This window comes from Botrytis porri, assembly GCF_014898465.1.
Source record: "Botrytis porri strain MUCL 3234 chromosome Unknown BPOR_017, whole genome shotgun sequence".
NCBI classification, from domain to species: Eukaryota; Fungi; Ascomycota; class Leotiomycetes; order Helotiales; family Sclerotiniaceae; genus Botrytis; species Botrytis porri.
In genome coordinates, this window is record NW_024066091.1 from 336,718 (window position 1) to 363,255 (window position 26,538).

Genomic DNA, 26,538 nt, shown 5'->3' on the forward strand with positions numbered 1-26,538 from the left:
TTTCTCCAGCCAAAGAAACATCGATCAATATTCACAACAACGGTTTCCCATTCCAGAAGCCTTAAAAAAGGGAAGCGCAGCGAAAGATGTCAAGCTAGCCAGATCCAACTGGACGCTAAGCCTGTGAGCATGGTACGTGGTGTCTTGTTGGTGGTGGTGTTGATGTTGATGTTGCTCTTTTTATCAGCATCCATTACGATTCCCCGAAGTTCCATGTAAGGGACAGAAGAACGGACAATAGGGGAAACCGAGGAAAGAAAGAAAGAAAAGAAGAGGAGTCGAGATGAGATGAGATGAGTGAAATGAGCTCTTATTTAAACGCCTTAATAGTGATATAGAAACCCGCCTTTTTTTTCATCCATCCATGATCCGTCCATCCATAATCCATCCATCTACCATTCATGCAATAAACCCACCCAACCATCCCAACCCAATCCAATCCAAGCATAAAAGTTGCAAAACCAAAAAGAGCAAATCGAACAAAATCAACATAAATTCAATGGACAAATAAACATCCATCCATGCTTGCTTGCTTGTTTGCTTATACATATAAAGATAGGTAAGATAACTTTCTCCTCAAACCGAAATGATCAAATCAAGAGCCGAGCCGAGCCAATCCAATACCCAGCATCCTGTACTTACTTCCGAAGAAATGCACTGAAAAAGCAATATTTTGAAGAAGAAGAAACAGAAACGAAAGAGAAGAGAAACAATAGCATGCCAAAAGCATCCCACCCGAATACCATCCAGCGCCCTCTTATATTTTCCCGCCAAAATTATCTTTGGCATACTGTTCGCAAGCCTAGATGATGGTTAGGGAGTTTGGTAAGTCATGGGTTATTTAGTGTATCGATACTAGTCTCAGTACTTCAGAAAGTACATATCCAAGACCACCTTCCAAAACCAGATGTCCCAGATACAAAAACCAAACCACAAGAGAAAATGACAGCTTACCTTGGCGGGTTTTCCAACTTTTTGTCCAATAGCCTTCCACTTATTCGCCTCGTAATCCTTGATGGCCGCGAGCAAAGCCTGACTCTATTTGAGCATCAGCACGTACCATATGCATGATATGCTGCAAAGATAGAACGTACCTCATCTTCCGCGAATTCTGCATAATGCATGTCCTAAAACTCTATTAGTCTATGTCATAACAAACCACCCATACTACTTTCGTCCTAGCGAGATAGATATCTGGGAAGAAAATGAAGAGAATGAAAGTATGTATTCACCTTGTACCAGTGCTTCTTAACACTTCCTTCAGTTCTTGCTGGGAAAGTCTATAAACACAAAGTTTACGTCTTAGCTTCGTCTCCAAGCTTTGTGTGACATGACGTGAAAAGTCTGTTTGGGTCACTCCAAAGTAGATTTTCATCTCATCTCACCTTTGCAATATCCGCCCAGCTATTACCTGCATCCCTCATATTCTTCAATCTCTGCTCTTCAGCAGGTGTCCAAGGAGTATTGGTACGACTCTTTTTAGCAGGTGGTGCCATCGAAGGGGCCATAATGGGATCATCTAAGCCCGCCGAAGAAGGTCCTGCAATAGATGAACCCGCCTGCATATTGAAAACCGAAGTATTTGTTGCCGTCGCCGGCCCCGAGGCGCGTCTCTTATTTCGCGAGCTGGCTGGCGAAGGAATCTCAGACTTGAGAGTAGACGTGTCGGTAGTCGATGGATGATTATGTGAAAGTTGAAAGCTCGCGTTAGGATCGATTTCTTGTCTATCTACACGCTTAGACATTGGATGGATGGTCGGGGGTGAGTGCGCGGGAAAGGTAAAGAATGCAGAGAAATCTTCGGGGTCGGGAAGGTTCGAGAAGTTTTTAGGTGGTTGTTGCGCGAAAGAGGTGTCGGAGGGAGCTGTAGGCTCGCGTGTGGATTGGTTCATAAGATCACCGTGTGAGGCTGGGGTATAGATACAAAGATACTTACGTTCTCATGTACCTGGGAACGTTTGATTGTAGTCAACAGGGCTGACATCCCTTTCTTTGCATATCTTGCCGAAGACCGTTGGAAGCGCTTGGCACCACTTCGGATCCTAGGACAACCAGTAAGGCGTCTGGGGAAGTGGAGATGTCAATGATATAGTCGATGGACCATTCATCTAATATTGTGTGACAAGCAAGATTTCGTGTGAAATTTGATGATGGGGAATTTTGTTGTTATAGGTGTGATCTGATGATTAGAGGGGGGCGGCCACATCCAGACATTAAGTATCCTCGGTACATGTTCCAAGGACATGACATGTGGACAAGGAATAGAAGCCGGAAGAAACAATAATAAATATGCCTGTCTACGATCGGGCCACGGTACATACACGATACCAACCGTCCTTGCAGTGACTTTGAGCGGCTGAAGTGCCAATCATAGGTCTATCGCACACACTACAAGAGCCTGAGATGCATCTCCGTAATTTTAAGTATTGGCCATGTATTAATATATATTCGTTAGCCCAAGCATACTTCTGGATTTCTCATTTCCAGCGCGGCTTGCGAGGACGGAAAGTCAAGGGGAATGACTGGCTTGAATTGCAAAAACAGGCTGACAAGTGGTGTGGATGAGGTGGGTGGAAAAATGAGCGTACATGAATGGTCATCATCCATGTACTTTCTCAGTCGAAAGATCGTCAGATCCACGTCTGCGTTTATTGTAAACTTTTGTGTTACCACCAAATACTAGGATCTGTGGAAGTCATCCCTAGACATAAAAGATGAGGAAACTCGAACTGCCCCCAAACTCTTTCGTCTTTCTCCGGCGCTTTGGTTACACTGGGCAGGGGACGAACGTGGGTTGTTGGTGAAGAGGATGCAAAGTTAATTGCATTTCATAATTTTCCTTGACCCCGGAGAGAAGTAAGTCATCGTGATACATTTTCTGCCGGCTTCTGCTTGGTTGCTTTGACTCAGCTCGATGTGCAGTAGTAAGATGCATGTAAAGGTGTGAATATGAATGTCTTGATTGGAGGTTCATAAATGATGCTTGTCAGAGGGGAGATCTGAATGGTTGAAGAGCTGTCTTGTCGTTTAAACTAGAACCGAAAGCTGCGGGGTATGCAACATTTAGCACAATATCCCATACATCTTGCAATCTACCTAGTTTGGAAGCACATCAACAAATGAAATTATCCTCTTGGAGCTTATCGATTAATCCACTCTCTTGCCAATGTGCCATGGCTTCTCTGTACTCATTCCTGTACTAGACGTATTAATCAATATTGCTTTCAAGCTAGAAGATATGTGATGAGAGTGTATCTTAGATCAGTGGAAATATCCCCGTAATCACTCTTCTTGAATCAACACCTTGAAATCAAAGCGGTGTATAGAGGATTCAAGTTCTAGACGAGGCTATCGCACTTCTTCCTTCTCATCCAGATCTTGGCTAGAGTTGTTGTCACTATTTGAACAATATGAATTGGTCCGTTACCGTTCGTGGAACCTCCCCTATTTAATTCTGTTCCCCTCTAGGTTGGTTTCCGTCCCTTTATTAATTGACAATCCATGTGCAGGTCCATGCGTGTACGAGGCATCATGTTGGCAATGTTTGGTTAATCTGACAGCATTGTGCATCTTCAATCCTTTGACATCAATTGCATATATCTCCGTATGTACAGTACAAGGAATGACCTTTGGGTTACCTTGATAATGCAATCAAATAATGAGGCCAAGGGAAACGGCGCAAAGAGTTCACTGTGAATGGTAGAAATGTTTGCTTTGAACTGCAAGGCGTTCCCGATGATTCGAAATTGGGGTTGCTTCGCCGCAGCCCGCACTAGGCATTCGCCGACATATCATTCAAATCTCAGATGCAAAATGAATTGGAAAGCGGTACATGGACTCGTTGACACTTCCGTGCCGGTTATTGGATAATAGACGGGATCCTCGGGCCGTGATTGGAAAAGAGTGGTTGGGAATCATCTACCCACCAACATGAATGGTGGACCCGACCGTTTGGATTGTCTTCAGAGAAGTATGGTTTTGGCTTTGGGCTCTTGAAATAATAATAAAGCGTAAGACTAGAGCAAACAAACAATTTTAGCTTCATGTCTTTGTTTCAAGGGGATCTCTAAGGGGATCAAGAGCGGACAGGTGTTACTTAATGAGGAAAACCTTGAGGTGGTTAGTTTCTCATTCAAACGGCTTTTTCGTTTGTTTTGTTTGATGTCCCAAAGTCACAACGCCTTAGGTTCCTCCGAAGTTTGCGATGGTCGATTGTATTAGTCTGTTTCTCCATAAAACAAGGGGACTCGTGACTGTTTCCTTCTTGACGGCTATATTATGGCAGTTGAGCAAGTATACCTCGTGAACAATGAACTGTAGTGAGACTGTCAAATGGAATACCTCCGGATACATGCATGATCTTGGCTAACCAAAGCAACGGCGTATGAATCCTGGTGTATTCTGCACCTAGCCATGATTGTAAAACTATGGAATAATACTCGGAGGAAACGTCCGCCAGCTACTCACATCCGATTATCTTCTGGAACTCATCCAAATTGAAATCCGAGAGAGAAAACGAGAGTGAGATGGTACAACCACGTGCACCACACGTGACATGTATCACACAGTTTTCGACCACAAAGTTCGAAGGCTATAGAGATTCGGTGAATTATCACATTGTAACATATCTTATTTGGGGTATCATTCTGACGTCTTTCATTTCGATGCTTTCTACATGATTCTTGGACTCGGATGGGTGAAATTCGACAAATTGGGGGCGAAAGAGGGGGGAAAGATAGAACAAGTTTCTAATTGTTCTATGGTGGAGATTTGCGGAGAGAAATGATGATAGGATTTAGAGAATCAAAACACAGCATGTCTTCAAATGAACCTTAACCAACAAATCATTACATCTGAGAAGGTCGTAACCGCAGTACAACAGCGCAACAGGCGCATTAAGAAGCTAACACTTTATCCTCCGAGCACTCTCACACATTCTTACTGGTGACATGTTCCTGCTTACCAAAGGAGGGTCATGTACCTGTTGTTGTATTCCTTCACCGTTCTGAAGATTCTTTCTTTTCATGCGATGACCTCGAGACATAGCGAGTGACAGAATTCCATCGACTTTGTTTGAGGCCACGCCACCATATTCATCCAATACTTGCTCCAATTTCATTTCAGAGTGACTACTTTGCCAAGTCGAACAATTTAGAATAGCAAGCGTTAATGTAGAGTTAGGCGATCCATTATCCGTTCTTAGTACGGTATCGCATCTCGTATGCATGTATTGGTATGTATATCGTCGTATATGGGGTAATTGGAATATTACCTATGATAGAATCAAGTTAGGTGGTGATGATAGAAAGATACGATGGTGGCCTGCATATGTTGTGTCTTGGTAGTTGAGGGATAGAGTAGATATTACGTAGCAGAAGACGAAGAAGGATCGAATTATCCGTTGATGATAAACAAGGTTAAGAGCAACTTCAAAGGTACCAATGTTCAATTCAGGGTAGGTGCTCAAGCACGTATGTATCTACCTAGTATCCACCCCAAATAGGTACTCAGGTGACAAGGTTTGATTAACGACCTTTCCCCCTTCATCTGAAAAATAAAATCCCAATTAGTCCAGTTTCCAACTTTGTAGATTTCCATCATGCCCTTCGAGTTTAAATTGTCCGACCCTTGATAATGAGAATCAGAGACAACGACTCATACGAGAGTATCCATTGAAACTTAAGCATATTAACCCAAGTACACTAACCACATCCATGATTAGACTTTCCGTTACTTACTTTCCTCATAGGGCTGTTGTGGCTGTCAGAATTGGAACCCTTGATGTCTTGGTGATCGATTACTTCCTACCTGCCCCCTACCAAACTGGACCTGCCTAGATCAATCTAGTAGGGAGGGAGGTCTGTATTAGGTAGTCAGAACTCAGTACGGGCCGTCGATACATACCTCTTTGGTGGGATGTCACCTCACCAAAAGATCGGACGCTCATCCTTCCGAACACTGGCCAATCTCTTTTTCCAACACTTGTATTGCTTCATTTTGCAGCAATCAAGTATCTTTAAGAACAGGATTTGAGACGAACGATGAAAAATATTCGAATCGGTCGTTCAAGTATCTGACATGAAAAGTTCTCAATAGCTTCATGATCACATCTCAAAATACCTCGAAACGTCTTATGCAGAAATATTTCATCAATTTCAGACTCTAATCGAACTGACTGTCCACTTGCATTCACTATCAACTAACCTCCCGACTTGTTAGTATCTCTACGCTCAATGCAGATTAGAGAGAATATTGGAGAGCACGTTTGCAGTATCTCCTGCGAGTACCATTGCTTTGCGTCAACACAACGTTTCTTAGTACCTCAGCTAAGGATAGATGGTGTTGTGCCTGTGCGGTGCGACGACCAATTTAATGACGCTATTCTATTTTGATATTACTTGTTCCTATTCTTGACCTGTCATTTATTGTGAGTAGTTCTTGGTTGCTCTTCCACTTGGTGTGTAGGGCAAATTGCGTCGTACTAATGAGCCACTCCAAACGGTTCTAAATGGTCCAAACACGGGAACATCAAGCATGATCACAGAGGCGCGCGGCGATTGTTCCAACTTTGGTCTTATTTACGTCCCATCTCCACGATTATTCATGCATTCGAAGCTTTTTCCCAGCGAGGATAAGTGAGATAAGAATTACAAAGTCCTTGGTATCGGTGGCTCGAGGGTCAATAAGGGTCACCATAATCCCGGTACGAAACTCTTCGAAACTCGCTTCCCCCTCGACCCCTCCAGGTCTTGTAACATTGCAGAAATCGTCAATTGCAATAATACATTGCCATTTTGATGTTGCTATGAGAGAACGCCTTGTTGCGAAGTCGCATGGGCTGTATGTACAAATCCAACCATCCAAAAGTTTGCGTTTACGGATATTTCAATTTCCGATGGTCATCTAGGAGAGTTTTCCTATGAAATGTCGGCGCAAGTTTTGAATGTCATCAAGGTTATCGTACTTGAGACCCCTCCTCGAATGTCAAACAGACATTTACATCATTTACCCCAGTACCTAAGAAACACTATTTTGATGCAGAAACGGGATGAAAACTCATAGAGATATGCAACTCCACCCATGCACAATCAGAAACTGTGATTCCATCGACTACTCGTCGTTCCCTGCAAGATGGTTTTGAACTTTAGAGGTTACTGAACTTGCTCATATCGATACTCCAGACCACCAAGTTGGTTCTTCATATAATACCCAGCGTTCTGCTCTTTAATTTTTCCTTTTTTTCCTTACACTTGACGTGACTACCTATTTCGCAGCTAATATTTACTTTCCTTTCTTCACCAACTGGTTTGGCTGCCTTACATTCTTTATTGTAGTTATATCTTGTTTTACTTATCTTATTCCGACTTTTTGACAAAGATTATATTCTATACCAATTTTCAACAACATTTTCGATTCTTCGATTGCCGGTTCAACCATCTTTTACACAATATACTTGCAATTTATCATCAACCAACGACTATCAATATGTCATCCAGCCAGATGAACACCCAAGTGGCATCATCCACATACGTTCCAGTCGACGCAGCCCAACGACACGAATATGGCATCCAGAAGAACCGTAAAACGGCTTCTACTGGTGGTGGCAGAGCTTGGAGCGAGGATGAGGTACGAGTGAAACAGAAACCTTCAATAGGGAAATTTACTAATTAATTTATTGTAGGAAGTTTATCTTCTTCAAACTCGTCTTCAGAAAATGCCTTACAAGCATATCGCTTCTCACTTGAAGAAGACCGAATTGGCTTGCCGTCTCCACTATCATCAATTGTCCCATGGAAGCAACCGCCGCAAGCGTACCAACTCTATGACTTCTTCCGGTAGCTCCAATTCAGAATCCTCGACTTTACCTCTCCGAAAGCCATCTCCAATTGATGAGGCTACCCATCTCCGCGCCATATCACCTGTCTACAACTACTCACCACAATCACCTCAACACGTTCAACTCCCATCTGCATCTTCACTTCTATCCCGCTCAGCTTCCAACAGCCCTTCTCGAACTCTTGGTCACCCCATTGCTATTCTCCCAAAGCCAACCCCTTCTCGACTTGCAATCAATGATTCCTCATCGGATCAAGCTCTCCGTCTCGATTGCATCATAACTTCCACCCCAGTCACTGTTGGCAGCGTTGACAAAGAGCGTCTTCGTCGTGTATACGAAGCTCATCGCAACTCTTTCTGGAACGTCATCGCATCCGAGTATGGCGGAGGTGTATCTCCTCTTTTACTTGAGGAGACCTGGAAGCAAGGTGTCGCATCCAACGGGCCACCAACCCCATGTGTCTCTCCAGACATGCCAAATCTCAACCGGGCAAGCTATCATCATTACAACAGCAGCCAAGCACCTCAAAGATTGCCATCACCAAGCCAAGATATCAAGAACAACGCTACCAGTATCTCGGCACTTCTCGGTATTGATGCTAGTCCCCGTAGCCCTAAGGAAAGAGAGATGATCAAAAGATTGGAGGAGAGTAGGGAGATGTGTTAAATAATTTTTCTTTCTTTATCATTTATATCTATTCACGATTTCATTCGTCAGGTGGTACACAAGAAATGGTAATCTTATTGACACGACACGGATTGGATGATGGTCAGGAGGGGAGGAGATCGAGCTCCACTTGAATACGATTTGGGAACAGAGGGTATTTGCACGAAGATCTATTTTTCTCGGCGCAAGGAGGGGAGTTATGGGGCATTCATTCAAATCCATCTATCAATCCTTTCCAATAGGAAACTTTGTATAGCACATTAGCAAGCTTTGATCGCAACAACGCGAATCCTGAATATACTTTTGAATTTTAAGTCAATCTACCTTCTGTCTGGCTCTGCCGTTTCACTGCTATTCATTTGTTTATTCGTAAGCCCCGTAATTTTCGACATAAAACATCCTTATGGTTTCATATGTGTATTTCGGAGACCATGAGATTGCGTGTAAAACATTCTGTGTCCACAATGTGCATTTTTGAAGATCAGATGAAACATATGAGATGTCCATTTAGGATGCAGGTGTTATGGATACCTAGGCTTTTTTTTCATACATTTATTATATCTATTTTTCAAACCGGAAAAAAGATAGAGCTTGTGGTTGTAGTTGTGATTGAAATTGAGGTTGATTGAAAGTTACCTCGGTTGCCCCGGCCCATGTCGATTGTCCGAACTCTTATTTAGTGGGGATTCTAGAGCCCGGAGATAAACTATAAATTAAGCACTTATTACTAAGGGTAAATGACGTGGGGTATAAGAGAGCTTACCTAGTAGTCTCAAACCGAACGATTACCCATATCCAGCTCCATATCGAGCCCAACCTTGGAAGTTCTTTTTAATCCAGAATGATACCCTCACTCATCAAGTATGGCCTTCGGGCTACCACACATGCAAAAGATGCAAACGCAACCGCACTGGCCTCTATGCTGCTGGAAGAACATTCATCAAATGGTCCGTTGGTCCGCTCACAATACCTCGATGTAAATCAACGACAGCGATTGAGCGCCACGCTTGCTTCTCATAGCTTGTCTGATTCCTCCTCCAGCTTCGCTGTAGAGTCTAGCCATGATGCCCTTCCAATTCCTCCCTGTCACCATTTAGTATATTTCACGCCACCAGATGCCGAGGATAAATTGGGGCTTGATGGATCGGATACGATATTCAATCCGCCAGGATCTTTTACAAGGAGGATGTGGGCTGGCGGGGAATTGGAATGGGTGGATGGGAACAAATTGGTGACGGGGGAGAAGGCAGAGGAAACGACGACATTAAAGAGTGCGGAAGTGAAGAAGACGAAAGCTGGAGATGAGATGATAGTTGTGGGGGTTGAGAAGACATTCAAGAATTCCAAGGGACTCGCGCTTGTGGATCGAAGGTAAGTGGAATTTATCTCACAATACCACTTTGTTGGAATATTGAGATTGCCGTTCAATTGGAGAAGTGATTTCAGAGTTTCAGAATTTGGGAGGTTGGTAACATATGCTAAATCAAAATACAACCAGGAATTGGTTATTCAGGCAAGCAATTGATTTCAATAATCCCCCTCCTCTTCCGCCATTTCCTCCCTTCACTCTAGTTTCTCCCGCCAAATACGAGCATACTATTACCCATACACCAATCTCCCTCTTCCGCTTCTCTGCTTTAACTTTCAACGCGCATAAAATACATTATGACCGGGACTGGTGTCGGAAAGTTGAGGGACATCGAGATTGCGTCGTGCATGGTCCGTTGAATTTGATACACATGGTTGATTTGTGGAGGCATATCATAGCAAGGAGTGAGGGGGGCACAATGAATGATAAGCTCACGGTGCTTTTACCAAAAAAGGTTACGTATAGAGCTACAAGTCCATTTTATGTTGGTGAGGAGTACCGGATAATGATGGAGGAGGAGAAGGAAAAGGTCTGCAATGTGAAGATTGTAGATCGGTTTGGAATTGTGGGAATGGTAGGCAAAATTGAGAGGCGGTGATGTTATATTGTGGAATGTTGTTAATGTCCGAGGAAATGTTGTGCTATCCAACTATGACGGACAATATTGAGCACACTCTACTGGATACATCCTTGCATTCTTGTCATTTTCAGGATGCTGCGTGCATGTCTCCCCTGGCCTGTATCGTTTTGTCCAACATACTGTCCGACCTCCCCTGACTAGATCTCGGAGCTCACAATCACGATTCAGCAATTTCGAATCTACAGCAGTCTCTCATCGGATCCAAAATTGGGTTGTCATTAAGAAATATCATCGCTATCATTCAACACTAAATACGACTCGCTCGTAATTCAAGGAAATGCCTTGCAGCTCGTGGCTATTCCCGACGTCGACTGGAACTCCACTTTCGTAACGCCATCTCCCTCTCCCAATACCACATCAAAAGTGGTAGACCATTGCTCTTTCTCGATCGACTTCGTCCTGCTGAATATATAATATCCATCGATCTCCCCACTCACTTTCTCCATGGCTGTACGTTGCACTTCTAGTGCTTTCACAGTCACGCCTGGTATGGCACGTCTGTACACCCAATCAAAGGCGACAGGCTCGCTGATACGATCGGCGCGAACAGCTGCACTAATTGTTAAATTCCACTGGCCTGCATCATTGACGCATACCTGTGGTTGACAGGATTATGCTGATTGGTAGACAATTACGTCTGAGAGTGGGAATCCCCCGCCGTTTTTGGTGATGATTTCATCAGCTGCACCGACGGTATGTAAGATAACGTCGAAAGATGAGATTCCGGTAGTAGCATCAAGAACAGTGCTGAATGAAAACCAATGTAGAGCTCTTTATTGAAGCCATAACTCTGGCCCAATAAGTAAGTTTGTTTGATGGTAGAGATTGTGGTGTTTGAGGTGTTATTATTACGATCACGGATTTGAAGAGATACGGTCAAATCATCGGCGTTACGGTTGGTGGTGCGAACGTGGATTTATCCTCCGAAAGATAGCGTGTTATTTCCAGCCAAAGTGAGAGCAATTTGCGATGGCTTCACTTCGATGGGTGTGATGACTTCAGAAAGCGTGACGTCTGCAGGAACTGTATCGATCATTCGAGCAAAGATGTCAGTGCATTGAGTTTGGAAATTGGTTGGGTCTGCTAATGAAGCCATCGTTTTGTTGTTGTCGGCATCAAAAAATGCGTTTATCGGAATTGAAGGTATCATTTTGACTAATCACAAGCGGGTTCGTCGAATTGTTCTCCAAATATTCGGTTACAACAGTTTTGTCGAATGTGGTGTAGATGCTGTCGAATTTTGGGGGGAAAAAAAATCACTGCCGTTGCCAGTAATCTGGGGGAAATCGACTCCATGAACACCTCCGAGAGCATGACCGCCTGCTACCATTATTATCATTTCGGCAGTGTTGAATCCTTACTTTACGAAGATTGCAGTGGATGTCGCCAAATCCTGATCAGGCTCGGGTACGCCAGAGACTCCAGCTCCGATCGCATCCACTCGTCCACCTCTAAATGGAACAATTGGATTGTCACAAGCCATTGATGCAACGACAACGGACATTGCGAGAAGATTGGCTGATGAGGCTTTGATGGAGTGATAGTTGTTTGTAAACCCAAAGGTAGCATTGAAAGCAGCACCAGGGTTCTCCGCTCGGCCAAGCTCAAAGGCTATAGAACCATCAAGGACTCCAAGACCAGTATCGACATCATGGGTAGCCATGTCATGATAAGCTGTTCATATCCATTCTGCAGCCGTCTGACGCCCACCTCCTGCCGATGATAAAGAGCACGGCATAACACCTGGTACGAGAATTAGCAAATTACAAAAACCAGCTTGGAACATCCTCCCCAATATCTTACCATCTCTGAAGCCATGACGTATGAAACCAGCTTGAAGATATAGAAGATCCTCTAGTTTATCATACTCTGAGGGCCAAGTATAAACTGCATTGACTGACAAAACGGGTAATAAACCCAAACTAATCAAAGATGCCCCCTTCACTTTTAAAATTACTTCAAGATAAATATCTACAACAGAAAACCAAACGTCAAAAACGAGTGTAGTGATAGATTGAAATATCCAATACTCAGTAGAACGGGAATGCAATTATATCAGTGAAATACGAGTGTACTGCCAAGTCTTCAACAGCTGCAAAGTGTGCTAAATCAGTTATTGTCAGGTACGGACCCTTTCCCCTTTCTTTTCTACTCCGAGTCCCCTCGTGTTTCCTAAAATGCATTGGGATCCATAGCTTTCATCTTCTTCAGAGTAGGGCTATCTCATGAAGTGGACGGATCCAAGAATTCGATCAATAAGAATGGTAGAATACGATGAGTAGATGGGAAACTCATGCATGTAGAAGGTGTGTACATGGAAGAATACTACCGCTCCCAGAATTGCTGCATCGACTCCATTCTCACGATGGAGTGGATCCGCATGGGGACTTAATTTATGGGATATTTTCATGGTAGAGTTTGTTATTTGAACGCTAGAACGTTGGAAAGTGTGATATAGAATTGGCATTTGGAAATGGAGAAGAGATGATTTGTTCGTGGGCTTTTGTCGCTCGGGATTGGTGTGGGTAGGTAGATAGATAGATATCTAGGTAGTTAATTAAGGTTGTTCGTGATTGTGGAGATGGTTGTGGTTTAAATATCTAGGTGGATAGGGACGTGTAGTGGATTTAGTAGATAGAAAATGGTAGCTAACTAATTATCTACCGGTAGTAACCTAGTTAGCTGCGGAAAGGGGGAGATCATTAGGTTTTAGAGAGGAGTTAGAATGAGTTAGAATGAGATGGAGTGAGATGGAGTGGAGTAAAAGTATATAAAGTACCTAGTACATGTCCCAAAGATCTGATGTTTTCGATAATGCACAGAGGTTCTTCAATACTTTGCTCTAGACCCCTCTCAAGATTCCCTCCCTCTACTAGAGCAAGACGGATAGTAGTAACGTTCTAATCCCGCTGCAGATCAACTCTGGGAAAGGAGAGTCGAGATGTTTGATCGCGTGATCATGAGATTGTATTATATCACGCGCACATGAAATCAGATCACATACCTATCAATATCTTCTTCCGATATCGAATAAACTGTAGCGATAGGTAGGTAGGTAGGTAGATAGATATCCAAGTAAGATACCAAGATACCAAGATACCTAACAAATCAATAAACATCAAATTCCCTCCATCAACCCTCCTACTCGAGTGCACCCACCGTCATCTCTCATAAAACCCGCCCATCTTCCTACCCAAATCCACAAATTCAATTCACCACAACCTCCACCCATTCCTTATCGCAAAAAATGATTCATTCAGCCTCCACACCCCCAAAAATCTGCACATGATACCATACCATACCATACCTATCACCACATCCATCCCCATAAATCTCCCCTCCCACCATTCACAATTCTTCTCACCGAGCATTTTCAGCCTGAGAGTCATTAATTCATAAGACAAAAGATTCTTCATACCTGAAATCGTAAAGGATTGAAAATTTCATAGGTTCACATTTGCCCCCGCCGCGAAAAGTGATCCACAGAGATCGTCAGGCAACGGTTTGCGAAGACTCAGCCCGCGTGGGTGATTCATTTGTTTTAGTCGTATTTTGCTGGCGATTTTTGTGAGGATTTGATTTTGTTTTTAAACAAAGAAAGATTTGTGAGGAGAAGTGTAAAAGGTCTTGCTGTTTGCTTGTTTGAGTTTGAGTTTATTGCGATTTTTGCGCATCAAAAGCGATATCTTCTCCGCAAGTAGAAGGGTACAGGTTCAAGACCAAGAATAAGACTAAGACTAAGGCCGAGGTCGAAAGCTAAAGCAAAATCGAGATGTCACCACATCACCACAGTTCTCGAAATGAGAAATCACATCCGCACTCTCATTCCCGTCGAGATACTCGACATGAAGCTCGTCACGAGAAAAAGAAAGTCACGCCGAAAAATCTAGCGGCCACGTTGGGAATGATCGGCTTGGCGATTGGGGCTACGTTGTTGACGGAGGGGGGTCCGTGGAAGAGTCGTATGGCTGCTGCGGCTATGGTGGTGGGCATGGAGCAGGTGCTTGAGAGTGGGGGTTTCTTTGATGGGAAGGGGGAAGGGGAGGGGAGGGTGGTTAAGGAGAGGGAGGAGAGGAGGGAGAGGAGAGAGAGAGGGGAGAGGGAGAGGGAAAGGGAAAAGAGGGATGAGAGAAGGTTTGACGAGGAGAGGAGGAGGAGGGATGTGAGGGAGGAGGAGGAGGATGAAAGGGCATATCGATACCGAAGCGAGAGGGGTAGAGAAGAAGAAGAGAGGAAAGAGACGAGAGGAATGAGGCATGGACATGGACATGATTCATACGGGAAAACAAGAAGAGATACTCACGATGAAGACGATCGACGACGACGAGAGAGAAGAGCTAGGAGGGAAACCAACAGGCGATTTGATGAACAGTATGAGATTGAGGAGCTTCCCGTCTGATGATTTACTTTTGAGCTTTTTTGGGTCGGATTTTGGGGGTATTCTTCATGGTATCAAATCAAACAGGAAGGAACGAACGGATATCTTTGGGAAGGTTAAGGGAATTGGAGGAATACGGACCCCATTCTGGGGTATAAAGCAGAAGTCGGGTACTTCTTGCTACTATCTCACATAGGCCCACGGTTACGAGGGCATACGGAGTGACGGGCCAAGGAAATGGAGGATTGATATGAAATTATGATACATGCTTGGAGATGGATGGCTTTCTTTATCGAGTCTGGATATGACTCTAAACCCGAATGTCTTCGATTGCGTAGATTTATTTTCTTTTTAATTAATAACTTTATCGGGTTCTTGAGAGACAGACTATTTCGTACATAATTCTCTGCGGCCGCATTTGGACTCAGTGATCATTATCCACTACAGGCACATATAATACAAACGCGTCTTTGGGAGAGGAAAATAGTTGTGAAGAATTACGATAATGTATTTTGCGTGAATATTCATTTATCGTAAGACAAAATTTGGTTTGCGTTCGTTGTAGATATCGATACAAATACAAAACCATATTTAATACTCCTTACAACGTAGACTTCCTATAGAGATGTCAATAATCCCAATAATCCTTTTGACCTTGAGCCCAAAGTCTCTGGTATCACCAAAAGACACCGAGTTCCTTGTGTCGGAGAACGACTTTGGTATTCTACCCTCCCAAGACCAAGTCCACACACCCCTATATATCAAAACTCTCCGGATCCTCTTCCATGAAAATCTTGTACACCCTCCTACTAATTGCCTTCCCAATCTTCGTATCCGTAAGCGCACCATTCTTATTCGCCAATTTTCGACATCCTTCCAATGCCGACGAACCATTTTCTTTGAATCCCTGTAACAGAGCTTGAGGGGTAGGATACTCAGCTACTATTCCCTCTGCCATCTTCTCTGTGACGTGATGTATCTCCTCCAACATTTTAATATACGTATCTGTGGTATCTTTTCCGGATTTGAACTGCCCGCCCGCCATGCAGAAATTCAAACCGAGAGCTTCGCGTTGGGCGAGATACGGAATTGTAGATATGTGTTTGGTAAATTGTGCTACCCATTTTGCGCTATCTTGTGTGTTGGTACTCAAACGGTGCTGTACTTTATGGATGACTTCCAGTTTGAGTAAAGAGTCTTCAATGACACTGTCTGCATTTTCAATGTATTCGTCGGCTTGTGTTAATTTTCTCCTCTGATTGGAACTGCTACTAGCCACTTCATCCTCTGGTATTCGACTTCTCACTACAGCTTGATACTGTCGGTCTTTGATGTTCCGATTTTTATTTTGCCATGCAGTTAAACCTTCAATAAGGTATATCAGCTTGCATGATTCGAATTGTGATTTGAGGATGGAAACATGAGTATCTAAATCCACATCTCCTCTTCCTAAAGCCATATCAACAAACTTCCTAGCTGGCATGATACATAGAATGTGCTTTTCGTCCTTGATTTGCCGTGGTTTGGGTTCCCAGATATCACTTTCTTCATTGTATTCCGAAATGACTTTTCGACGCCACTTGATGACTAGATCTGAATTCTCCCATTGAGATTGCTGAACATCCAACTCTTTCAGTAGAACATCGATCCTAGTTCTCAGTGCCATATTACTTTTATCCTGAATACAGGAAGGCAAATCGACAATCATTTCTGGAGTCGAAATCTCGGGTTTGGTACGATCGACGTTAACCTTAGCTAGATCCTTTGCCTTTTCTTTTTCTCGCTCCTTCTCTGCTTTGGCATACTCTTTGTCGATACGCTTTTGCTCCCTCTCAGCATCCTTTGCCGCCTTCTTTTCTGCAGCACTTAAAGTCTTTTCTTTAGATTTATCACCCTTCTCCCGCTTCTTCTTCTCAGGTGTTGAATCGTCGTCATAATGATGTAGCATTGGCTCTTCAATCGCTTTCGATCGCCTTGGTGGCGGATTCCAGGATTTCAGATTCTCGATGGATGGAAAGTCATCTTCATCCTCGACATCCAAAAAAATTGGCTTGCTGGCTTTCTTCCGTGGTATCTCCACTTCGTCTTCTTCATCATCATCATCATAACCAATGGAAGGTACCTTTCCCTTGCCATATTTCGATCGAGCAGCGGACGCATCGGGCGAGCTTGTAAACAATAAAGGGTCTGCACCCAAAGAGTTTGATCTATTTAAACTGTATTTGGGCAGTCTTGCTTTACTTGATCGGACGGACTCGATATTCGAAACGGTGCGTTTGTACCCGCCTGCGGCCCTTGGGGCTTGATATGTTGGTGGTGATGCTTTATGTCGTTTCGCAGGTGGCGGAGAGGTAAACGGGTCGTCTGAGTCTGCTATTTCGATAGGAGCATTGTCGCCTTGTTGTTGCTTCGAGTTTCCAGTATCCTGCTTTGCAGATGCACTATTCGGTATAGAACCAATTGTCGTATCGAAATCATCAGACCACAATTGGAGTTCATTGCCATCATCGAGTGGTATTATCTTGGAAGCTTTTGGTTTGGGAGATCGTATCGACGGATTTGGTGGCGGGGCCTTCGCTGTCTCAATACTCGTCGCATTATCGAAATTGGCAAAGCTGAAGTCAAAGAGCTGGACTGTAGGTGGTCTATGGATATTCTGTGAAAGATCTCTGAGTGGAGCTTTGGGTGCAACAATGGGTGCGACTTTGGCTTGAGTCTTTGGGAGCTCTGGCTCTGGACTCGAACTTATCAAATCAATAAACTCCTGCATTTTATTGAGATTAAAATTGGAATATGCGGATAGAAATACCGGCTATTGTGTGCAATCAATCCAGAAGAAATGAAAGTATTGAATTAAAGAAAGCAAAGGAAGACAATTGACGGCATAGACAAATTCTAATAAGATTTGTGTTTCGTTTGCGATCCTTTGTCACACACTGTCAACGCGACCAACACACGCTAGAGCTCGTTATCACGTGATACACGATTAAAAAAATGTGGCCCACCAGATTCCGCTGATAAGCATTTCTTGACCCGGTTGGGCTTCATTCTTTCATGCCCCATCATGTCGCCATGTCTCGATGCCAAAGAATTTGAATTGTATGATCAACTGTAAGCTGTACTTTTGAAGGGTCTTCGGTGGCTTAGATCATATCGTCTATCGAGTTCATACAATCACAATGTAAGTTCACTGATGAATTGCGTGGTTGTCGCGCTGGCCGCTGTCTTGCATATGTCGAAAAAGCTTACGATTTATCATGGCCTATTGATTGCAGTGCAATGGCAAGCTGACAAGGCGGGGCTTCGCTCCCTGCACTATCTTGCTGTTCCATCTTGAGGCTGCGCACATAAAACTACTGTCTTACGAAGATCTCTACATGTTGCCCACTTTCAGGTTGGTCATATCAATATTATTCTCAAGTGTTTCACGAGTTTGACGATTTGATACTTGTCACAAACTTCACTCCCAACGCACTATATAGATGTTTGTGTGTGGATATTGTAAGATATATTATTTGTGTTTTCAATATGGATCCATTATCTGTTTTGGGCGCCATCGCAGCCTCCTCTCAAATCGCCCAGCAAAGCTACGATGCCATTAAATTCTTGAACGATATCAAAACGCAAATGCAGCATGGTCCGAAGAAGATTCGTGGACAAATACAACACATTGAGCAATTCATCACTCTTCTAGCATTAGTTATTAAGAATACCTCTTTACAAACCTCCGAAGTGTCTTCGGTTGTGAGAACTTGTTCTAATTCTGCAAAAGATATCAAGGACAGCCTTGAAAGTTATCTTGCTACTCCGGATGATGGGAAAAGGGTGAAATTGCGAAAAGCATTTACAGGAGTGAGAGCAGAAAAGAAGTTATCCTCTATGATTGCGGATCTCGAAAGAGAGAAGTCCTTGTTGAGTCTCCATATCCAAAGGATCGATTTGTAAGAGTGCGCAACTATGACACATTCACCCTACTGATTTTCAAAGATCTATATTGCAGACAGTCAATTTCAATGCAAAAAATATAAATTTGACAGTTGGCGCGGTTGCAAATGATGTTACGGATGTCAAATCTATACTCGTATCGGTAGCCAAGCAAATTGCTACATTTCCACACACCTTCCAACTAATACTTGCTTAGATGAATTCTCGATCGGATGTTGTCGCTCCCATAGAAAATATCAAGAAGAGTCACTTCATCGTGCCAAACCGCCGTGTTAATGGATTTATTGGGCGTGAGGATATCCTAGACAAGATCGAAAATGGATTCTCCTCTGAATCTGAGTCTCGTATTGTTGTCCTTCGCGGGTTAGGAGGCCAAGGTAAAACTCAAATTGCACTTGAGTATTGCCATCGTGCAAGAAAAAATAATATTCGGGCCATATTCTGGGTTGATGCAACATCCGAGAGCACGGTCAAGAAAGATTTGAAGTCGGTATCGGAGCATATCAAAAGCCCAGCTGACTTAACGCAAGATGACCAAGTAGTTACCTCCGTGTTAAACAGACTTCGGGACTGGGATGAGCCGTGGCTAATTATTTTTGATAATCATGACGACCCTTCCAGTTTTCATCTCCTCGATTTCATGCCATCAGGGCAACATGGACGAATTTTGATCACGAGTAGACACGCAGATACTGCCTTACTAGCTGAAAGAGATCATGACATTGAGCTACATGGGCTCCCGAAAGATGATGCTTGTGATCTTCTCATCAAACAAAGCCGGGTAAGCAATACCGCATCGCGCGACGACGCATACGCTATCGTTGATCGCTTGGGGTACCATGCACTAGCTATCACGCAGGCAGGATCATATATCCAAAGTCAAAAGATTGCATTATCTCAATTTATGGATAAATATAATCGCCAACGAGAAGCAATATTACGGGAAACGCCACGAATGTCACAGTATCGACGTAAGATTGGGGAGGCTGCGGACGAAACGGCATTGAACGTCTTTACAACCTGGGAGCTTTCCTACCAGCAATTAGAGACGCTTGATGACGAGAAACGTTACAAGTCGAAGATTCTGACTTTATTTGCTTTTTTCAATTGTCAAAATATATCCCAACAATTATTTGAGACTTATTGCACAACAGAACTCTTCTCCTGGCCCGACATACTAGAGATCGAAGAACCTTTACTCTTGTTTGTTGGTGAAGACGAGAAGTGGGATGGACAAAAGTTTGTGGATATTTTGAATGATCTCTCTCGGCTGTCCCTGATCCAAAGCTGGTACCGAGACGAGAATAATCGTTGTCATCTCTCTCTACACCCTTTGGTTCAGGACTGGATTCGCGTGCGCGCTTCTTCACAACTATGCTACGACTCCGCCCTTCTCGGCGCTTATGTCATGGCAACAGTTCTCAAACGATGTTACTCTCATGAAATGTACACGATGCCCTTATCTCTGCGGCAGGAACTCCTATCCCATCTCAGTATGCACGAAGAAAACCAAGAGCTGATGGTTACACTCAAGAAAGATAAAGAGCTCAGTAGCGATATGCTGTATCTATGTTATTCGAAGCTCTCGCACTTTTACTTTGACAACGGTTTATATAGAGAATCTGAGAAGATTGCTCGTCAATGGGTGGCAGCGAGTTCATGCGAATATGGACCGGAGGACGCTGAAACTTTAGATGCTCGTACATGGTTGGCAGATGTGTTATCTAGGCAAAAGAACTTCGAAGAATCATTTCATATAGACCGAGAGGTGCTAAAATTACGCAGGAAACATTTTGGTTCCGAAAATCCAGATGTATTGAGAGATACACATAACATTGGATGGAGTCTAATGGAAAGAGGACAACTTGTTAGAGCCGAGAGGATTCTCAGAAGAGTCATCGAGATAAAAGAGAGGGTTCTCGGACATGATCACATAGCAACATTTTCAAGTGTCCTCGCCCTTGGTTGTGTTTTCCAAAGTGCAGGGAAATATGCTGATGCTGAAGCCCTTTACCGGAACTTGATTCACGACAGCCAAAGAATATTTGGATCAAATCACAGTACTACAATCCACTTTATGAAACACTTAGCCTTCGTTCTCGAAGATCAAGGAAAATGTTCCGAATCCCTGACCTATTTTGAAAGTGTTTATGCACACCGACTAGCAACGCTAGGGCCCAATAATCCCAAAACATTGAAATCTGAGCATGATTGCGCGATTGTACGCGTAAATCTCGAACAACAATTACAGCGCAAACAGAGAAAGGCCAGAAGGATATCATCCGCAAGCCAAACCGATTCTGAAAGCGATACAGAATCTGAAGTCTCCGAGCTCGGTGATGAATCCATTTTCTCTACATACGAGCGAAATTTACTCTGGTCATCTGGTTCGGATATAGAGAAATCTCTATTCTTGACTTCCGAAGGAGAAGAAGGAGAGAGGAAGGAGGAGGTTGCAGACGAGGATGAAAACGACGAAGAAGATGAGGAAGAAGACGCAGATTCAATCATTGCAACAAAAAACGAAACCGTCGATATCCAAATACCAGAAGCTCTAGAAGATGGACGGGAAGCAAGCGAAAAATTAATAGAGGAGCAGAAGGAGGAGGAGGATAAGCTCAAGGCAACGAACATTTGAAATATTGAGGAGGATACGATATATGAAGACTGCAAACGGCAAAGGGTCGAGAGAGTTGACTGTCCCTGGAGACAAGGATATTGCGACGACAGCACGGAATTATGTATCTTTCTTTTTGTTTGAGGGATGTAAATCTGTAGACTAATACTGATTGTGATCGGTTTTTAATCATTTCATTCTTCACCTACGGCGTCTGTTCATACCCATCTAGTCAGTTTTCAAATACAATTTTTCATCCCCTGTAAATCTTTTCTATTTCCCTTCGTCATCAATTTTTATCCTTCACTATTGCAATCAATTCACCACTTCTTCCACAAATCAGTCTCGCGGTATTCAGGTTCATTCTTCATCTCCTTGATCTTCATATTTTTTCTATCTTCCCCCCATCTTTCCTCCTTACTTTTTAATATTTTCCCATGTTATATTTACCATCTCTTCTTTTACACTTTCCCCGATTTTCATGTACATAGAATCTTGTTCAATGCCTTAGCATACATCCACTTACTCTACTGCACCTCATCTCAACAATCTCACAACCCTCACCACCCCACAAACTCCACAGCCTCAGACATCACAAATCCAAACTTAAAAATAATGTGGTTTATCAGTACATACACCATATCAGTATATACACCACTTCAAAATACATCAAAATTAGTCTTTTATTAATATTTTTATTTAAATCATTAATCATTATTTTTTCTCTAAAAAAGTTTCCTTATGAATAATAAAAATAAAATATTTATAAAATTTAATCTTTTTATAGATATCTTAATTATAGCTCAAGAATATCACACTTTACATTACAAAAATCTATTTCTTTAAATAACTTTTTTATTATTATAAGATTTTACTATTTTAATTTATTTTTATATTATTTATATAAATAAATATAATATATATAAGGAAAAATTAAATTATACCAATAAATAAAGAAAGTATATGGTTATATACGACCGTTTTTTATATATAAAAATAATGGTGCACATACTAATATGATGTATGTACTGATAAACCACGTTAAGCGAAAGATAATAGAATTCCAAAAATTACCTAAAACAAGCTACCTACACAGCCCCGGAGAAAAGAGAGACTTCGAAACCTCAACTAACACATCCATCCCCTTTTCAAAATATCACATATTTTTGTATTTAAAATAAGGAAGTGAGATGATCGCGAATAGTCCAAATGGGATATCCCAGAGGATATCTCACAACCTGTGTGGAAATGAATGTAAAACACTTCCTCTCCCTTTGCTTCACTAGCTCAAACCTCCACCTTCACCTTCACAATCCCATCTCAAACCTCTGCCCACCTGTTCTCTCCACTCCTCTCTCCACATTCCCCATTCTCCTGAACAGTCGTCGTCGTAGTCCTACACCACTACTAATCGTCAGCGTCGCCACTTCACTACTCGATGGTCTCGGTCCACCAGGAAACGTACCATGAGGAGGAGGTCCCCCCCCCCACCGCCAGCAACAGGTACACCTCCATCCGACGTCAACGCAGCCGCAGCTTGAATCAACCCCGCGCGAGTAGGATCGATAGCGAAGGCGATCCAACCGAAGAGACCTTCGGAGGGTGGAACCAAGGAGAGAATGTTCGACGACGGGGTCGCCGAGCGCGGCTTCTTGAACTAGTGGGGGGAGGGGTTAGTTGGGGGTTGAGAATTGTAATGTGTGAGTAGGGGAATGAATGGCTTACGGAAAATCCCATCATTGGCATTAGTAGTCGATCCTGGATTTGGATTGGTTGAGTATGGAGTCAACGCCTCGATCTGGTTTGAAAGCGAGGTATCGAAGAAGAGCTGGCCGATGTGTGAGACTATTGAGCCTTGGCATGTGCCGTTTGGAAAGGCTCTGTTGTACGTGTCATCAGTATTATTCTCAACCTGACTTGTGATATACCGATGTTGTTTCGGCAAACTGAGAAGCAGAGGCAGAGAGAGAGAAAGAGAAAAGAAAGAGAAAAGAAAAAAACCCACGTTCCACCAACATAAGTAGCAATATGAATATGCTGCGTCCTCCCCTGATAATGTCCCGGGAAAAAACGCCGTAAACTGCGTCGCGCCCTCTTCCCCGATAGCCTAAATCCCCCTCGCAAACGTCGCATTAATATTTCCAGGCACTGACGCATCCGTCACTCCACTATACGTCCCGGTACTATTCGCATACCAGAAATCGATATACACATCGGGGACGGGTTCGCAGGTCGAGGTATCGATGACTTGGATATCGAGTATGAGATCGATGCCCGATTGAGCGGCGGTTTCGCGCACGTCGCCGCGGATTTATTCGCCGCTTACGTAGAAGGGTCCTTCGGTTACTTCAGGGACGAGGATGCAGGAATTGTTGCCGGTGAAAATGCTGGTGAAGGGGTCGGTGGGGAAGTAGGGGGTGGTGGAGAGGTGGCTGGTGTTTAGGACGGTGCCGGAGTCGCGCGGGTGGAGAGCTTGGGGAGATCGCGGAGTTTGATGATGGAGGTGTCTGGGTTGGTTGGTTTGGGCTAGGGGGTAGAGAATGAGTGAGTGAATGGGAAGTTACCAATAGGGAGACCACGCTTAGCTCGCTCGTTCTGGAGAATCTCGTGTCTTCTATCGGTGGTGCGTTGGTAATGACCTCGAGCCTTGAGTTTGGAGTAGCAGCTACTGATTTCTCTCTTGCGGAATTCATGAGCTCGTGCAATATGAGCGATTTCTTCCTTAATGTCATGTCCTGGATGTGCTTGCACAGCAACCAAGGAGGCCAGCGTGGGGATGGCAAGACGTGTGAAATGCATGGTGAATAGAATACTCAGGAGAAAAGAAGTTGATGAGCTTGGGTATTCTTCTATTTCTACAGGATGACTTTCTTTGTATATATATACATCATTCTGACCCCGTGTCGAAAGCTCTATAGCCACAAAATCCTAAATCACGTCTTCCAAATGCCAGCATGCAAAACGAAATAACATCTTGATGTCGACAGCGCCAAGGCTTCCACGATCTTCCCCAGTCAGACAATTTCAATTCTTCCAGACAGGATATACTTTTCCCGCAAACGACGTCGACAGAATCGAGTAGGTGATTGATTTCGGAAAATATTGAGGATCATCCCAAGACAAAGGTACACGCGTCCAAACGATTTGTATTGGTTTTGAGGATATATTTCCACCCTCACAGATATGATCCCATCTCAAAGCGTCTGAGATACGTGTCACAACCATGTAGAGTTGAGATTCTCATGCTCATTGTATAGGAGCGCCATCTTGACGATATAGCGGAAGGACAAAAACATATGCCATTCGTCATACCACAACCGTAATACCAGAAAGATGATTGGAAATCCTTTTTCGAGTATGACATTTCAACATCGGAGAAATATTTCTCAACGGGAAGGTCAGAGGGATATTTGCTTGGTGATTGCCCTTAAAAGGGATGGGTGCGATGAAGTGCACTTGGCAACTGCAATACCGAAGTATGGGACTTACCCCAACATTAATTACGCACATATACAGACACATATGAAACGACTTTCGGATTGCTTGTGATTAGCCGCGCAGAGGAAAAACTGCCGGCCGACGCAGGATTTCCTGGAGAAGGAAAGGATGGGAAGAAATATGTGGGATGCTCGAGAGAGCTGACGAAGCCTCTCTAGGTTTATATATCAAAAGCAAAATGTGATATGAGTTCATACTTGTACTTGAGGTATGAGTGACATTCACATCGTACTAGATTGGCTGCGCTCACTTGAGACAGTGTATACTTCCTGGATATCTGGATATTACAATAATGTCATCCGGAAGAAATCCGAACATACCGATTACAATATCGAAGTGAAGATTTGGACAATAATGATGTTATTTTGCAGGGAAAACAGATGGTAAATATTCATGTTCATGGTATGTTCAATCCATTTGTTGTGATTTGATACCTAAGTTGCGAGGTAATTATTCGGCGTTAGAAGTTCAGGACTTGAACAAAACCAGGCCATCCGACACTGTCCGACAATCCCCGGAATCCACACCAAGAGGGAAAAAAAACAAAAAAAAAAAACTTTACGCACATCCGTCAACCCTCGAGTCAAATCCTCAACGCATCATCAATCACACAAACAAAAGGCACAAAATCTGCAAAAACATAATCAACGTAGGAGGTATTGAACCACACCCGATTTGAACGGATAACCTTTCGATCTGGAGTCGAACGCGCTACCGTTGCGCCAGCGGTCCTATTGATCTGGGAGTCGAGCTTTGTCAGTTCCTATATTCAACAATCTGCGACGTGATTGAAGATTAGACTTAGTGAAGCACGTGAGACAAGGGATGTGATCCAATCGGAGAAAAGTAGATGGAGAGGAATGTTGCACATCTCGAAAATATCACCATTAGCGTTGTTATGCCTTTTCATGAAGGTATTCGTATAAATTGTTAGTTCAATTGGTTTTATGATTTTGTTTACCTAGATGGCTTTCATAAACAATTATTATAATCCTACAATAATAAATAATCTTTACAATCGCTCAATCTATACATCGCATATATTGCAAATGAAAAGATCTCGACAGTATCACTGTATAGTCACCAAGATTTATAGGTAAGCAAATGCTAAACATATAGCTATCCATACCTCTCTATTGTTAAGAGAGCACATTCAATTGGATACCCTTATAACGCTACCCCTCAACACTCCAGATTAACGTCGAAACAAACATACTGCCTATCTATTTGCTAGTGTAGCTTCTTCTTTCGAACAATCGTACCCACATGGATCCAGGTCCTGAAATTTCCAAATTCGAATCCACGCGCTGAGAGTGATAATGTTGTGTATAGTTTATAGCAAAGACATCAACGACATATCAATTGAATATTCCGGATGCAAACAAACGAATATCTGAGCTGCCGACTCCCTCGGCTAGAGATGTCAAGACCTCAATCCCGCCCCAGTATAAAAACGAAAATCAATCGTCTTTACATACCTATCAAAGAAAGGAACTTTTCATTCGTCATGAATCGATCGAGATAAAGTTTCACTACGTATATTAAAGACAAGGCTGCGTAGTCTAATCGTGTTCTAATCCTTATGTCG

The 26,538-nt window shown here is 43.1% G+C and overlaps 9 protein-coding genes across 9 annotated transcripts; 4 read left to right on the forward strand and 5 right to left on the reverse strand.

Moving 5' to 3' along the window:
* Positions 1-757: 757 nt before the first annotated feature.
* Positions 758-1,892, reverse strand: EAF01_010638 (uncharacterized protein; the record flags this gene model as incomplete). The annotated part of the gene is made up of 5 exons (XM_038918895.1): positions 758-802; positions 955-1,038; positions 1,095-1,127; positions 1,233-1,280; positions 1,386-1,892. The coding sequence occupies 5 exons, from the start codon at positions 1,890-1,892 to the stop codon at positions 758-760; spliced, it is 717 nt and encodes a 238-aa protein (XP_038765598.1).
* Positions 1,893-7,485: 5,593 nt separating this feature from the next.
* On the forward strand, positions 7,486-8,503 carry EAF01_010639 (uncharacterized protein; the record flags this gene model as incomplete). The annotated part of the gene is made up of 2 exons (XM_038918896.1): positions 7,486-7,626; positions 7,682-8,503. The coding sequence occupies 2 exons, from the start codon at positions 7,486-7,488 to the stop codon at positions 8,501-8,503; spliced, it is 963 nt and encodes a 320-aa protein (XP_038765599.1).
* A 772-nt stretch (positions 8,504-9,275) lies between these two features.
* On the forward strand, positions 9,276-11,205 carry EAF01_010640 (uncharacterized protein). The gene is made up of 2 exons (XM_038918897.1): positions 9,276-9,874; positions 10,002-11,205. Exons 1-2 carry the CDS (start codon positions 9,345-9,347, stop codon positions 10,468-10,470), a joined length of 999 nt encoding a protein of 332 aa, XP_038765600.1. The 5' UTR covers positions 9,276-9,344; the 3' UTR covers positions 10,471-11,205.
* A 664-nt stretch (positions 11,206-11,869) lies between these two features.
* Positions 11,870-12,175, reverse strand: EAF01_010641 (uncharacterized protein; the record flags this gene model as incomplete). Its single annotated transcript, XM_038918898.1, has 1 exon — positions 11,870-12,175. One exon carries the CDS (start codon positions 12,173-12,175, stop codon positions 11,870-11,872), a length of 306 nt encoding a protein of 101 aa, XP_038765601.1.
* Positions 12,176-14,284: 2,109 nt separating this feature from the next.
* On the forward strand, positions 14,285-14,911 carry EAF01_010642 (uncharacterized protein; the record flags this gene model as incomplete). The annotated part of the gene is made up of 1 exon (XM_038918899.1): positions 14,285-14,911. One exon carries the CDS (start codon positions 14,285-14,287, stop codon positions 14,909-14,911), a length of 627 nt encoding a protein of 208 aa, XP_038765602.1.
* A 733-nt stretch (positions 14,912-15,644) lies between these two features.
* EAF01_010643 (uncharacterized protein) lies at positions 15,645-17,660 on the reverse strand (the record flags this gene model as incomplete). The annotated part of the gene is made up of 1 exon (XM_038918900.1): positions 15,645-17,660. One exon carries the CDS (start codon positions 17,658-17,660, stop codon positions 15,645-15,647), a length of 2,016 nt encoding a protein of 671 aa, XP_038765603.1.
* Positions 17,661-18,418: 758 nt separating this feature from the next.
* Positions 18,419-21,473, forward strand: EAF01_010644 (uncharacterized protein; the record flags this gene model as incomplete). The annotated part of the gene is made up of 3 exons (XM_038918901.1): positions 18,419-18,831; positions 18,878-18,977; positions 19,032-21,473. The coding sequence occupies 3 exons, from the start codon at positions 18,419-18,421 to the stop codon at positions 21,471-21,473; spliced, it is 2,955 nt and encodes a 984-aa protein (XP_038765604.1).
* A 1,299-nt stretch (positions 21,474-22,772) lies between these two features.
* EAF01_010645 (uncharacterized protein) lies at positions 22,773-23,192 on the reverse strand (the record flags this gene model as incomplete). Its single annotated transcript, XM_038918902.1, has 3 exons — positions 22,773-22,856; positions 22,918-23,109; positions 23,178-23,192. 3 exons carry the CDS (start codon positions 23,190-23,192, stop codon positions 22,773-22,775), a joined length of 291 nt encoding a protein of 96 aa, XP_038765605.1.
* A 786-nt stretch (positions 23,193-23,978) lies between these two features.
* Positions 23,979-24,251, reverse strand: EAF01_010646 (uncharacterized protein; the record flags this gene model as incomplete). The annotated part of the gene is made up of 1 exon (XM_038918903.1): positions 23,979-24,251. The coding sequence occupies one exon, from the start codon at positions 24,249-24,251 to the stop codon at positions 23,979-23,981; it is 273 nt and encodes a 90-aa protein (XP_038765606.1).
* Between the last annotated feature and the right edge of the window lie 2,287 nt (positions 24,252-26,538).